Genomic DNA, 14423 nt, shown 5'->3' with positions numbered 1-14423 from the left:
AGTGAAAAATGTGCACATATTTACTTCACCCCAACAAGGGAATTCAGTGATCGCAGAGGTGCCACTGAAATTTAATAATTCAATTGTAAATTTTTCCTGTTTTAAATGCTGGTGTGACAGGACCTCATGGCTTCATGTACAGGTCAATTTCATTGGATTTTCCTCTGCTCTCAGTTTGAGATTGTTTGCAAGCACACAAACTTCCAAAAGTGAGAATGTGCAACAGTATACGAAGTAAAGAAGGCCCAATGCTTCTTCAGATCGGGCTTATAAATGTGCCCATGCTCTTGCTTTTGTCTTGGAGAATGATTTCCATTTAAATTTGTTTTATGCCCTTTCAACTCATTAATGAACTTCCACACGCATAGTGATGTTTAGCCTTTCTGCATTTACCTCAGTTTCGCATCAAGCATTTTGCTTTTTGCCAAGCTATTACTAAATAAGAATTTGCATCTAAATTTACTGACCTTGATTAAAACAGACACACACACCAGCTCACAAACATAAACATGCATGCACTAAAAGTCATTTAATGAGGGGTGATGCTGAATGAAAACAAATCTACTGAGAGCTCTTTTTCTGCCTTTTCCTACATTTCTGTTTCTTTCTCCTCCCATCCAGTCATTTAGCCTCTCATTTATCTAACTGTTCTGTATAGCCTCTTTATTTCACCTTTCCTCTTTTTATCTGTACCGTTTAGGAGTCCACTCTAATTTGCATTTGCTGGCTCTGATGGACACTGATAGGGCACTGCTCTCCTCTTCACCACACACACACACACACACTCCCCTCCATTATTCTCCTCAGTTCTACAGTGAATCATAGCACTCTGCTCGACATTGCTCTCCCTCTGTTTCTTTCCCTCTCACTTCCTTTACCATTTTGTCTTCACCCTCGTCTGCTTTTCATTCCCGCGCCTCTGATCTCTCCAGATGTATCTAGCCCTTCTGCACCCTGTCCTTCATTGGTACACCTGCTCTATTGCTCACCTCACACGCTCCCCTCTCGTCTGCTTGCTCACAAATAGCCGTAAGGTCATGAGCGTCTAAGATCCCCATCGAGCTTCATGGATCACTGCAAGTAAACCTGGCTGGGAGAGCAGCTGCTGCCCAATTTGCTCATTTGAGACAATCAATGCAAATAACACTGAAGGACTACAATACTTCTAAGAGATTACACAGACACACACGTACACAAACACAAAGGTGTGTGCGAGCACACACACACACACACATACACACACACACACACACACATGCTTCAGTCCTGCTAATTGTTGGCTATTAGTCTGCAAGTCTGGGATTACATGTCTTATTAAATACAGAATTTCAAATGAGCTTCGTTAAATAAGAAAGTACTCCCCTTTTAATGAAGCTAATTTATATGGAAATTACACATAATACTGACGATTCAGTGAGAGATTTATCCTCATTGGATGAAGGGGAGGAGCGGGATTGTAATTTTTTTCCCTCGCCTTAGTTGGCCCCTGCTTTTGGACTCTTTCTGCAAGTTTGCTTTTGAAGCGCACCCTCACAGAGTTTAGGTCATGTATGTCTGGGTTGGGGACACAGCCATCAGTGTGTGTGTGTGTGTGTGTGAGATGGAGAGCGTATGTGTGAACTCCTGTCCTTGTGCTGACCCTGCAGAGCTCTGCCCTGCCTCTCTGGTTCCCACTGATCCATCATGCTGTCTGATTGCCCAGAGAAAAGCCATTACTCTGAAACAACACAACACATTAGCGTTGAGCTGCAGGTGTCTCTTTTCAGTGTTGTGCTCATTCCTCACCATCCATGGATGCAGATGTCATGTTTACAGAGCCCTGGCAGTCAAATTGCACAACAGTGAAGCGGTGGTGCATGACTCCTTTCTAAAATACTCTTTTGGATTTGGATAAATACACATTGTTACCCATCAGTTGATTCATTGTTTGTTAACTGCACGGTAAAGATTGTTTTAAGAGTGCTGAGCTGCATGCTGTGTGATAAGACAATGTTTCTGTCTTTCTCATTCTGACTAGTGATTTATTAATGCAGGTCTGTATGCAGCTATGCCCCTGCAGACTGCCTCTGTCCCTCAGGCAAAAAGCTCAGTGTTGCCCCCTGGTGGTAATTAGCTGTGAAGTACGATTTGGCCAATATTTCCTTGTGTCTCCTGACACCGTTCCCAGTGGGTAGTATAAATTAAAAATGTTTAAAATTGAGGTCTTGAAATATGTCCTTAAGTGAAATAAGTGGAAAGATGTAATGAGCAGGAGGGGAGAGAGGGAATCCTCAAAAGCCAATATCTTGTGAATATTTTCCTTGCTGGTTCACCTCAGAAGTAGATAGTTGAGAGAATCCCTGATAATTTACTGTGCACTTTAAAATTATAATGTTTTTTTTTCTCCATGGAGTTTCCATGCTCACAGATCTACTATACCTCTGGGGCAGTATGTTAAAAAATATGTTCAACAAGTTTGTGTAATGACCAAAAGCTTTATTCAAACATGAAATAAAAAAAAAAGAGTGACAAAGAAAAATGATCAGAACTCACAAGAATTTGCATAAATATATAACCATCAGAGCAGTTCAGAGACAACATATTTGAAAAGGAAATATATCGCAACATCTATAGACAAGCAGCAAAAAAAAACAACTTAAAAAAAAACAAAATCAAGGACAATGCAGAATGAATTAATATAATACAATAAATGTGTGTCTCTGCTGTGCAGGTATTTTTTTTTTTAGTGATCTCATGTTCAAATGCATTAATGACTGTTGCCACCTAGAGGTTGCTCACAAAGTTAATGCACTGCAGTCTTTTTTTTTGTTTGTTTTTTTTAAGTTTCCAACAATTACAAAATGCACACCATTTTAATTGAGCAACTTCAATATGCAATTCATTGAGAATCAATGCAGAAACAGCCCAAAGTGAGCAGTGTTATGGTGCTCTGACGTAATGCATATTATGCAAAAAAAGTGCATTCCTGTGGGATTATACAGGCTATTGTGTCTCAAAGCGAGGGGGCCGTGAGCTGCAGTGTGGCTCATGTTTCGGAGCCTAAACGTCTGCTGATTGTTGTACAGTCGACATCTGACGAGCAAGAAAAGCTCACAGATGGTTTCACTGCAAACTGTAGTTTGTTAGTTCTACATCCAGGGCCTGTAATCACAAGTACTGAAAGACACCTGTGGGACGGGAACAAATAAAACACTATACTGACCACTTGCTCCTCTGATCATATTTTTAAACTGATGTGTGGATGACTAGTGTCATTATGACAGTGCTTTTCACTATCATGAAACATGTAGCTGCAGTGTACACCTGCAGCATAGTGTTAACTGAGTACTGTTATACAACTGAGTTCACTTTGCTCTAATAAGGCCATGAAGTTAAATAAACCATTAGGCTAAGTAAAGTTTTACACTCATACCACAATGTATACCCACGCTAACAGTTCAGCAAGCTTCATTCTTATATATATAAAAAAATTCATATCAATATGGATGCAAAACAAATATTCACACGTGTGTACTGAACAACAGTGAATTTTAACAGTTTCCCCTCTATAAAAATAGCTTAAAAATCTGACACATATTTTAGTACAGTGTTGGGTTAAGTCAGTTTTTTTTTCTCTTTTACATCTGAGACAGTTTAATAACAGGCTGGTACATAAGTCCTGTGTTCCTCCTTCCCTCCCACGACACTGCCATACACAGACGTAGGGCTTTAAAGACCACCAAAGTCCCAGTAAGGACCACTAAAGGGAGCAAAAATAAATGGCATCTTCATCTCCTCCCTGCTCTAGACCAAGAGTCAGAACTCCAACTGTCTGCAGACAGGTAGTACATTTTTTTTCTGCACAGAGATTCATATGCACAGTGGTTTAGTAGTGGAGCAGAACTTGGTCTATGACAGGGAAGGGTATGGTCAACAATAGAATAATGTGTGCTCCATAGCAATGTCAGGATCATTGGAAAGGCGAAGCAGGAGAGACAAAACATGCCACATTTGGCAAACAGAAATCACAAAATCTCTCTCACACAGGATAGGGCATCTGAGGGGCAGAGACGGAACACAGAAGCATTTAGTAACCAATATCCTATAGAACGTACACCTATCCACAACTCAGTGTTTTACACATACAAGAGTGTTGAGAACTGAGACGGGTCCAACAAAAGTGAACTAAAGGACAGGATATGATTGTGAAATTCAACCAACAGGGCAGGAGTCAATGAACAGATTGTCACATTTCATGCTCTGCACACAGGCAATTTTTTTTTTTTTTCTGAGACAAGCAATAAACATTGTTGTCATCATCATTCAGGCCCAGTTAATTCACAAACATACATAGTAGGCGAAACAATACTTTACATACGTACACACACACACACACACACACGCACGAGTTAGTGCGCAGGCATACAAACACAATCCCTCACAAACACACCTCCCATTGCGATATGGGACATAACTCATAGTGTAAGTGGTGAATAGCTTGTCCCCTGATACCCAAGGATAAAAAAACGGAGAAGGCAAACAGAACGCAACACAAGCAGAACGAGTGATACAAACCACTGACGTTATAAGGACACTTGAAGAAAGATTGTATTGTTTGGATTAACTAAACGCAGTTGCTATGTACCGCTGTGTTTGCTGGTTATAGCTTTTCAAAGCATATAAAATAATAACTATCTGTAGTATATGACAAAAATAAATAACTCAAACCTCTTGCAGCAGTTGTAAAAAGGCCACTGAATGCTTGTGTGTTTGTGTATGTATGTATGTGTGTGTGGAGAGAGATGCAAACTCAACAGCACAGGTAAGAACTAGCCATAAAGTCTTTTGCCTTAAACCATCATGCATTGACATTACCATATAAAAGACTGAAGTGCAGCCTCAAACACAGTTTCTTGCTCAAGTTTCCAATCATGCTGTTATAAAGATTTAACTGTATGCATACAGTACAGCATCACAGGTTACAGTACAGCTTCCTCTTGTTAAGTCACCTAACCTGGTTGAACCCCTGGAACAGGCTGGTTACCAGGCTGGTGATAAAAGCGAACAAAATTATAAAAGTGCCTCAATCCTGTAGCATGTTGGATTTCAAAGGCAGAGGCTGTAAAATAATGGCAGTAAATAATCACAGAGTTAAGTACAAGCTTGAGTTTTCTGGCTGCAGCTATATCAAATACCTAAATAGCACAAGTCTTCCTCTGGAGTGATTAATTTAGGATCTTTTCCTGACAACAGCAGAATAACAAAGTGCTGTAAGAAAGGCTTTATTTTGGGACATGAACCAGTGGCCTGTTTAGTATGTTTAACTGAATAAGGCCCAAACTTAAAATGACACCCGGTACAGTTAATCTGTACAGTAACACTTTCTACTAGGTTGCCCTGAAGTCAAAACTCGCTTTTTAAGGTAATGTGATATTAACCGATTCGATGTCAAATTAGTGAAGAGCAACTCAGTTTAAAATACCCGACGAGTGATCATAGTTTTACACAAAAGGACACTTTGAAGAGCTAAATCTATCCTGTTAAAGCATAAAAACCAGCTCTGCCCTGCCAACGTCCCATCTGCACAGAACCCAAATTACTAATAAACATTTCCAGCAGACATTAACACTGAACTTTTTTCAAAAGGGGAGTTTCAACCCCAAAGGGACAGTTATGTAAGGTTTCTTAGTGCGCTTAAACATTTGTTTTGGAGAGCAATAGACAAAATTTGAAGTTGTGTGAAGACATAATGTCACATTGTCAGAACTCCCTCACTCAGTTTTCCTTCCAATTCTTCCACCTCTATGAAGCTTTGGCTTTTCTTGCCCGTGGTGATGTCTTATCCTCGGACTTCACAACCCCATTGGCAGCACCTCCTGACATGACAAGTGAATAGAAACATCCCTGATTAATCTTACACACAAACTGTTTGAAATACAAACAGAAACACAGAATCACATCGTGTCTGTTTGGGTGACTGACCAGATGTGGAGGCGCTTGAATACTCACCCCTTGTAGGTTCCCTTTTGTGAGGCTTGCTCTTTGGGCTGACCGTCTTCTTCTTTGAGGCCTGGTTCTGGCTGTGCTCCCTCCACTTTTTCAACTGGAAGTTAATGAATTTCCACATCATCCAGGCCTGCGTCAGGCAGATAGCAGCCAGACAAGTCATCCTGGGGACAGTGGGGAGGAAACATTTTAAGAAGTTAAAGTGATTCAACTTGTGAACAGGAAAACAAAACTTTGGCTTTTCTTTTTGTTCTCTTCAAGTATAACAGAATTGGTAAATTAGCTAGGTATGAGAGTTCAGTGAGTTGCCATCTGGACTTGCCTTATGGTGAGCACATTGAAGTTGCCTTCTGCTAGGGAAAAGCCCTGGTTTTCTGTGCGGGGTAGCCCAAAACCAAACGTCAGAACTGAGAGTGTGAGGGTGAGGAGGCGGGCGATGACAAAAAGCAGCGCCCACAGAGTGAAGCTGTAGAAGTCAAAAAAAAAAAAGAAAGAAAGAAAGACGTAGCATTAGGTTGGTCAGACCAACAAGCTGCGTCTGCCCCTCCAAATACTAAAAGTAATACCCTTTCTGCTTGTTCTCATCACTGAAGTAGAAGAGGCGTGAAGCGTGGAACAGGAGCTCCACCAGGTAGTGAGGGACCAGCAGCACCAGGCCCAGTCGGTGGAGGCTGAACAGTGAGGACACAAGGAGGCAGAACAGAATTATGAGAACTACTGACATATATATATTCTCTTCTCAGAGGACATGCATGTGGACCACGAGATATAGCATTTTCATATCTGTTTCTGAAATTACATTTTTTTAGATTAAAGGAGGAAGGAGATGACCAAAGGGAAGAGCTAGGACTTACAGGTCAAAATACAATACAATGCCTTCAATTTTAGTATCAATTCCCTATGTGGGGGGAAAAGTCAGTTGACCTGGTTTATAGTTTAAAGATGATTTCTGTGGGGCTGTTTAAGGACAATAAAAGAAAGTCAAAAAGTTGATAATTGAGTCACTCCTCCATCAATCAAAGAAATAGTGGTGTACTGAATTTGCTTTCATACGCTTCCTTGCTCATTTGAAACATTACCAGGAAAAATATGAGGTCTTTATGAGAGATTTCTTTAGAATATGCTCCTGAATAGTCTTTACTCTAGGATATATTCAGAAAAACGTATTATTTCGCTTACTTTAAGACGTAGGCACCAGTGATGTGGACAACATAAAGGCAAATGTAATAGAGCTGGCGGGGGATGTCCTCCTGTAGAAAGAGAAAATAAAAACAGAGAAGGGAGTCGGTGTTAGTAAGACCAGATGCTCTATGGCAGCAACAAACAGTTTGGATGACAAGGCATTATTATGTAGGATTACAGCATTTAAAATTTTGGACATTAAGTATTTAAGTAAAGGTTTTAGTGATTCTATTTACTGTATAGTAAAACATGCTTCAAGAGTATCAACCTTCTTTCACCAGGATAATTCACTCAGTATCAGTAAATACACAAGTACAATATGTAAGTATTAGCAATATTTCACTGGACAATTTAATGTCCATTTAACACAAAACACCATATAAGAACAACTCTCTCATCTGAAATATGTTGTGTACATTCTTTTTTGTAATTTATTATAAGCTTCAGATAATCTCTTATAGTCTACAATGCCATCAAATTTCAGTATCTGTATTTAAGAAACCTGCGGTCTGAGGCTTCTCGATAAGAGAATCTGTTGATTTGATGATCTGTTGATTCTTACGGCTCTCTTCCACAGAATGAAAATATGGCTAGTAGGATTTTTACAAGTATTTCCCCAAACCTCTGCACAATAGGTGATGTGTGGAACAATAACTGAGCAGAACCGAATGTACAGTGCACTCGCATGTAGCGGGTCCTTTGCGGCTATACAAAAACAAAAGTGAAAGTGATTTTGATTAGATTACGTGTATGCACGTAGTCAATACCACACACCTGCAAGATGCTTTTTCAGTAGAGTTGAAGAAGGAACAATAATAAATAATGGCTTCTTTGGTTTCCTGCTAATTCCACAAGAATTTTATCAAAGTACAAAAGACCTCAAGTCCTTCTTACTTGTCTTTAAGTACTGCAAAAGATGTTTGATTGTTTAAAGTAAAGCCTCTGACCTCTTTACTATACACCTCAGCAGCCCTCAGCTGTTTCCTCTTGTAGACAACACCAGCAGGGATTAGAACTGGTTAGAGGGTCATTAACTGACTGAGATCTAAACACCACTGCACTCACCATAAAATAACAGACTAAACAAAACTTATACAAGAAGAAATATAATAATCAGATTTATTACTGCTGACAAATAGAGAGAACAGGGGACTCAAGTTCTTCACCACTTCATCTGTTAAGAGGTTATATGGATCTTGTGTCCCCACATTGCAGCTGACAGCTTTTTCTTTCACCAACTCATATCTGCAATGCCACTCATTTACATAAAATACGCTGCTGCTCTGCTGACCCAGGGCAATATGCAAAAATCTGAAACATGTTTCAAGTGTATCTTTTTAATTGATTCTTACCTTCCGCACTTTTTGAAAGTACAGCTCAGGAAGTGCATGGAGCCAATAGGCAATTTGGCAAATGTAGAAGAACTTGACCTGAAAACTAGACAAAGGACAGGTTGTGCAGAGGTAAGAACCTGTATGTTTCAGCACTGGCGCAAGTTATAGCACTTAAAGTGAATAATATACAGTAAAATATATACAATACATAATTTACAGTAGACTGTGTTGTACATGCTGTACTGTCCTGTAACTTTTCAAAATAAAGTTGACATGCACAACATTATTTAAACTTGAATTACTGACTTGCGGTGTGTGCTTCTGCCAACCAGTCAAATTGCAGTCTACATCCATGTCTGTCCAGAGTATAATATATATAATATATGCAGTGAAGACTTTGAAGAAATTTAATAAAATGTATTATGTCCAAAGCTCACAGTGACCTTTGACCTTTGGAAGTGAACATTTGTGCCAATTTTTGAAGAAATTCATTCACGAGAATGGGATGGACAACCCGAAAAGATATTGCCTCCGGTCATGGCTGTCGCAGCCGTAGAGGCATAAATACAGTGACATGCAAGACAAATCAAACCAGAGAGAAAATCGGAAGGAGACACAGCCTGACCCAGAATCCAAAACATCTTCTGTGCAGCTTGACACGATGCCTCACAGATCGCTGACATTAAATTTTGATGGAAGATAATAAGATAAATCCCAAAAATTCAAAACAAGTGAAAAAAATTCTGCTGCATCATTCATTATAGAAGAAGAGCTGAAACTACTGAAGCTCCTCAGAATACATGAAGAGTTTGGATTTTTTCCGGGATTAATCACAGTTATAAAATATGATATCACGATAAGTAGGAGTCCATAAATCTTTACTTACGCCATGTGAGTGTGTGGGTAACCCTCCCATAAGAAAGTAGGATTCGTGGCAAAGTCCTCCTGTCAGAGAATCAGAGAGGCTGCATGAGATAAAGTGTAACACAGGCTGAGACAGTGTATTTCTATGATTCCTGACCCTCATACCGCTGTTAGGATGCTGCAGCCCCAGATAAAGGAGAACAGGTAGAACGCTGCAAGCTGTCCAGACTCATTGAACTTGCTGTGTTTGGTCTTTGACAGGTGCAGCCTCCTGTTCATTTTCTGAAATTAAAAAAAATAAATAAAAATTATTCAAGATGAACATATTAATACTGTATCATCACATGTTAATGTGGGGGACATTTGGTTTTTATAAAAATTAAAACGAAATGTCACTTTTTTCAGTTTTTCATTTTTCAACTAAATGATTTAAGTGAACTACATAAAACAACCTTTAACATAACAGTTATAACACAAATTGTGTAAGAATAAAAGAACACCCATTCCCTAATTTTTCCTTCTCTCACAAATATTGTAATTGCCCTCCTTTGACCTTAAAGGATAAGTTCACATTTTTTCAAGTCTATATTCTGTCTGGGCGGCTGGGGATGTAGAACAGGGTTGGTGGTTGGATCCATTCCGCAAATTGAATGTACTTCTCCACAGAAACAAGGACTGTTTCTCACTGACTGATTTTGGGCCCCATCTCTTAAACTGTAAGTGCATTGGGGAGGGGATCTCTTAGCGGCTGGTATGAACAGGAAAAATGATTACAGCAGTATTTCATCTGAGCAACGGATGATTGTTTTAAGACAGACATGAAAAAATGTGAACCTGTCCTTTAAGACAGACAGATGTTTTTTTTTTTTTTTTTTTTTAAATCCTTGTCCATTACTGAATGTGGTCCAAAAAAGATTTTTATTTTTGGAAGAAAGAAATAGAATCATTTTTTTTTTTCTCTTAACGATATCTGTCTGAGAATTGCTATCAAAGCCAAAAGATGTCAGGGGGAACATGAGCGCTGTTTCAGTTATTATGTTTTAGTGCACATGAAGGTGGAAGGATGAGATCACTTACAAACAGATCTCCAAAAAGAACAGTCAGACAAGAACACAGTTGTCACGTTTGACAATGAAGCCTATGATACTTTTGATCCTTTCAAGAAATTCAAAGAGTATACAAAGACTGCTGTAGAGAGTACACGGGTTGAGTCAGCTATTATGATTTAATTCTTATAAAAAGAAACTTGTGTGCAAACTTATAAGTTAGAGATAGAGGAGTTTCACTTACACCATGCTTGTACATTTAAATGAAAATATAAAAAATAAGCCAGAGTTACCAAGGGAAAAATGGTTGCTGATCTTAGATACTCACGTCCAGAATATACTCTTGTATCAAGGCATGGAGGATGACCGCAATGAGCAGATAGAAAAACACAGTGGCCACATCTTTGGGGCCATACTGGTAAAGGTTCATCGGCTCAGTCTTCTCATCTGCAAAGAAACAGAAACACAAAATTAAAACCTTAAAACCTAAACAACGGTTAAAGAGGCATAATACATAATCAAAGAAGGGCTTTTATTTCGGAATAAAAATCTGAAATGATTACTAGACCTATAACGTTTGACTCACCAAGGACTTGTGTTACGTTGTACTGTACTGTGATGAACATGATGGCAAACTTTGCTGTGACCTGGAATGCAAAGAAAGAAATAGGATCAACTGATTCTGACAGATTTCATACAAAGGAAGCTGGAGGCTCTGTGTTAATAAACTAGCACTGCAATGAATATGTGTCTAATCCTCTTGGAATGCCCATTGTTAGTAAACCTCAAGGTATCTTTTTTGACAGGCATACAGAAACAGGATGTGTTAATGACAGAATCCATATTTAATCCTGTAGTATCACATTGCCAAACAATCGTGAAGAATGTGGTCATCATTTCATGTACAGGTGTGATGAGTGTGGACTGCTGTGTCACTGCAAGACACTGAATTCCCAAAACTGGGGTCTGGGAACCTCCACATTCTACCTGGAGATGCTCCCAGGGGTCTCTAGCAAAATGAAATATATTTTTAGTTCACTACCGTTGCTACAATAACTATAATGGTTTCAGGATTAGTGTGTATCATGATCATCACTTTCCCCTTGAGTACAGACATTGACATTTTAGTACCAAACTATAACCCGACTCTGTCCTCACAGATAAAGGTTGGTTCAGATTTTATTTTAGAGTAGTGGCTGTGTTTAGGTGCGGACAGGTTAGTGGGAGGAGAGCTATCTTGTTTCATTCAAACGTGGCTAGGTACTAATCAACTATAGTTGCCCTGTCGAGCCAAAGGGATAAAATGTGTAGCATGCAGACAGACGTTTAGCCTGATCATCTTGTTGCTAAAGGCCAGATACATGTATTGATTTGCTACAGAGGCAAAGGATTGGCCGACTGGTAAAATGACCTGTGAGCTGTGCCAGTGGGCCTCCTCACCATCTCCTTTGGCAATCAGTGAGACACATGAGAAGGTAAGGAGAAAGACTCGCTAGCGCCCTGCCCCTGGAGTGCTGCTGTCATGTCAGCTAACGATAGCTAGCAGCAGCTAACATCAGTCGGCTAACTACAGCTCACACAGTACCTCGAACATCAGGCCGAGGAGGATAATCATGGCCAAACACGAAACCATATCGGCGTGATTCTGGATCACAAACTCGTGGCTCAGCACCGGCGGGCTCTTGTTCTTCTTACGGAAACCCATGGCTCTCCGACACTGCTCTGCCTTCTCCGGATTCGGGGCTGCCGTTACTGAGTCGTTCTTGGTGGGTTGGGAGCTAGCTTTCCCCCGCTGCACGGCTCAACCGATGGATGTTAACGCTGCTCTGGGCCGGTCGCTCCACTGCAGTCCCTAAGCACAGTGAACCGCTGCTCATGTGCTTAAAAACAGTCATGAAGATACATCGCACAGAACCAAACACCACAGCACAACACCCACTTTTTCCCCCTGCCTGGTTAAGTCAGATGACGGGCCCTCCCACTTCAAAACCCCTATCATGAACCGCCCAGAGCCGTTGACGTAGAAGGAGAACCCAGGACCGTGGTGCCTTCACGTACTCCACGTAAGAACCAAGCGTTCAAGTTCAATTTGCCAGCAGGAGAAAGAAGCTAAGTGGATACTCTAAACCAGTGGTGTCCAAACTGTTCCACAAAGGGCCGGTGTGGCTGCAGGTTTTTGTTCCAACCAATGAAGAGCACACAGTGTGACCAATCAACTGTCTGAAGAAGATCAGTTGATTAAATGAGTCAAGTCTGGTGTGCTGCTGCTGCTTGGTTGGAACAAAAACCTGCAGCCACACCGGCCCTTTGTGGAACAGTTTGGACACGTCTGCTCTAAACTCACCATTTATATAGTCTGAGTCACTCATCATTGTTTGGGGATAAGTAGTATTTTATCACAACATCATCTGAAATGATGAAGTGCATCATTATAAATGTCTTAAAACTAGAGGGGCTCTCCACAAGACAGGGCCAGAAAATCATGCAGTCACCTTAGTCACCTTAGTTGATATTGTACTTTGGTAGTGCAAATAACTTCACCCATTTGCAAATAATTAAATTGCCTAAACAGCGGAGGATGAGGCCCTTTGGGGGACTCTCAAGGCCTGGGCCCCATAGGCAGTTGGCTGGTAGCAATAATGGTCTTAAAACTGGATTTTGTCCCTTTACAAGACCAGGGCCACACGATGGAGAATGAAAAGTCTATCATAGCTGGTGCTGTACTTGAGTTGTGTACATTTAAACAAAGTTTTGGTTAATCAAATTATGTACTCTGCATTTGATCTTGAATGCTCAGGGGCTTGCTGTTTTATGGTAGTTTTACTGTACTGTATGCATTTTATTGGTGAGTTTTATGTGTTTTAAAGGCCAGTTTAAGGATGGGCATTACAAATTAGTTCCCTCAGCAGATTAATCCAACCATACAGAATAGCAGGAACTGAATAAATTCTTGCTACTGCTTTCTCTTTTGCTTTAACAGTGAAAGGTATAGAATTTCAGTAACAAAATATAAACATAACAATTAGCATCTTGTTGTTGTTTTACTTCATTTTTACTATTTACTTTACTGCTTGTCGCCTGCCATTTTATTTTGAAGAAAAAAGTGACACCGGAAGCAGCTATTTGACTTTTGGTGGCGTTGCTCCTCGTTAAGCTGAACTAAGTCAATTAGGAGATAATATGTCATTTTGTGTCCGCTTTTATGCGTCCACTGTAACTTAATTAACTCGAAAACGTCAAAAAAAAAAAAATTACTGTGATGATGGTATACGACATCGGCAGTCTTAACGTTTACGGAGAAAACCAGCAGGCAAGTAACTAACGTTTACGTGAAGGAAAAGCCACGCGATCTCTTTATTGACGTGACACCGCTTAGCCGGCCTTAACTAACGTTTTCATTTCCGTCCCCTAATTAATTCATTATCTTTTGTTTGAGCCATTAGGGGCCTCTAATTTACGAATAATTTCAACTGGGCTGTTAATCCGTATACCTCAGTTCCGCAGTTACTCATCCTTTTGCCGCCCCAGTAATTACAAGAAATATAATCAATGATTTGCATCTCAAACAGAAATAGGTAGCAATTTAATAGACATGACGTGCTAATAAAAGGGCAGCAATAACAGTATTTTCTTACCACCGTAAATGACACACTGTTTATTTTATGTAATTATTTATTACATCTTGAGTCTCGTACTGCAACACAAAACAAATATTTTTTTTCCAAATTAGTTTTAGCGTAACAAGCTGCTGTGACCTTCAGCATTCACCAACCAATGGGAAAATTACACCCCTATTACACTCCTTCCTGTGTAAAACAGTCTCGGAAAACAACTTGTTCATTACAACATACAGAGGTACCACTGAACAATGCGAACTGGCCCATGATTGAACCTAATAGCTGAGAAACCATTTAGTTGACTCACCTATAATATATAACATACTTTTTTGGCGCTAGAGGGCAGTATGAGGCAGACCGGGTACACAGGGCCTGCGCCTTCCTCACTCAGTTTA

The 14423-nt window shown here is 40.0% G+C and overlaps 1 protein-coding gene across 1 annotated transcript; it reads right to left on the bottom strand.

The window, feature by feature from the left end:
• Positions 1 to 3524: 3524 nt before the first annotated feature.
• On the bottom strand, positions 3525 to 12377 carry zgc:113278 (uncharacterized protein LOC541528 homolog). Its single transcript, XM_041058322.1, has 11 exons — positions 11997 to 12377; positions 10998 to 11058; positions 10740 to 10858; positions 9531 to 9647; positions 9388 to 9446; positions 8520 to 8604; positions 7165 to 7235; positions 6552 to 6656; positions 6308 to 6451; positions 5989 to 6149; positions 3525 to 5855 (listed from the first exon to the last, which is right to left on the bottom strand). The coding sequence occupies exons 1-11, from the start codon at positions 12114 to 12116 to the stop codon at positions 5782 to 5784; spliced, it is 1116 nt and encodes a 371-aa protein (XP_040914256.1). The 5' UTR covers positions 12117 to 12377; the 3' UTR covers positions 3525 to 5781.
• Positions 12378 to 14423: the final 2046 nt, after the last annotated feature.

The sequence above is a fragment of the Toxotes jaculatrix genome, chromosome 2, assembly GCF_017976425.1.
Source record: "Toxotes jaculatrix isolate fToxJac2 chromosome 2, fToxJac2.pri, whole genome shotgun sequence".
NCBI lineage: Eukaryota > Metazoa > Chordata > Actinopteri > Toxotidae > Toxotes > Toxotes jaculatrix.
This window is presented reverse-complemented; position numbering and strand designations above follow the sequence as displayed.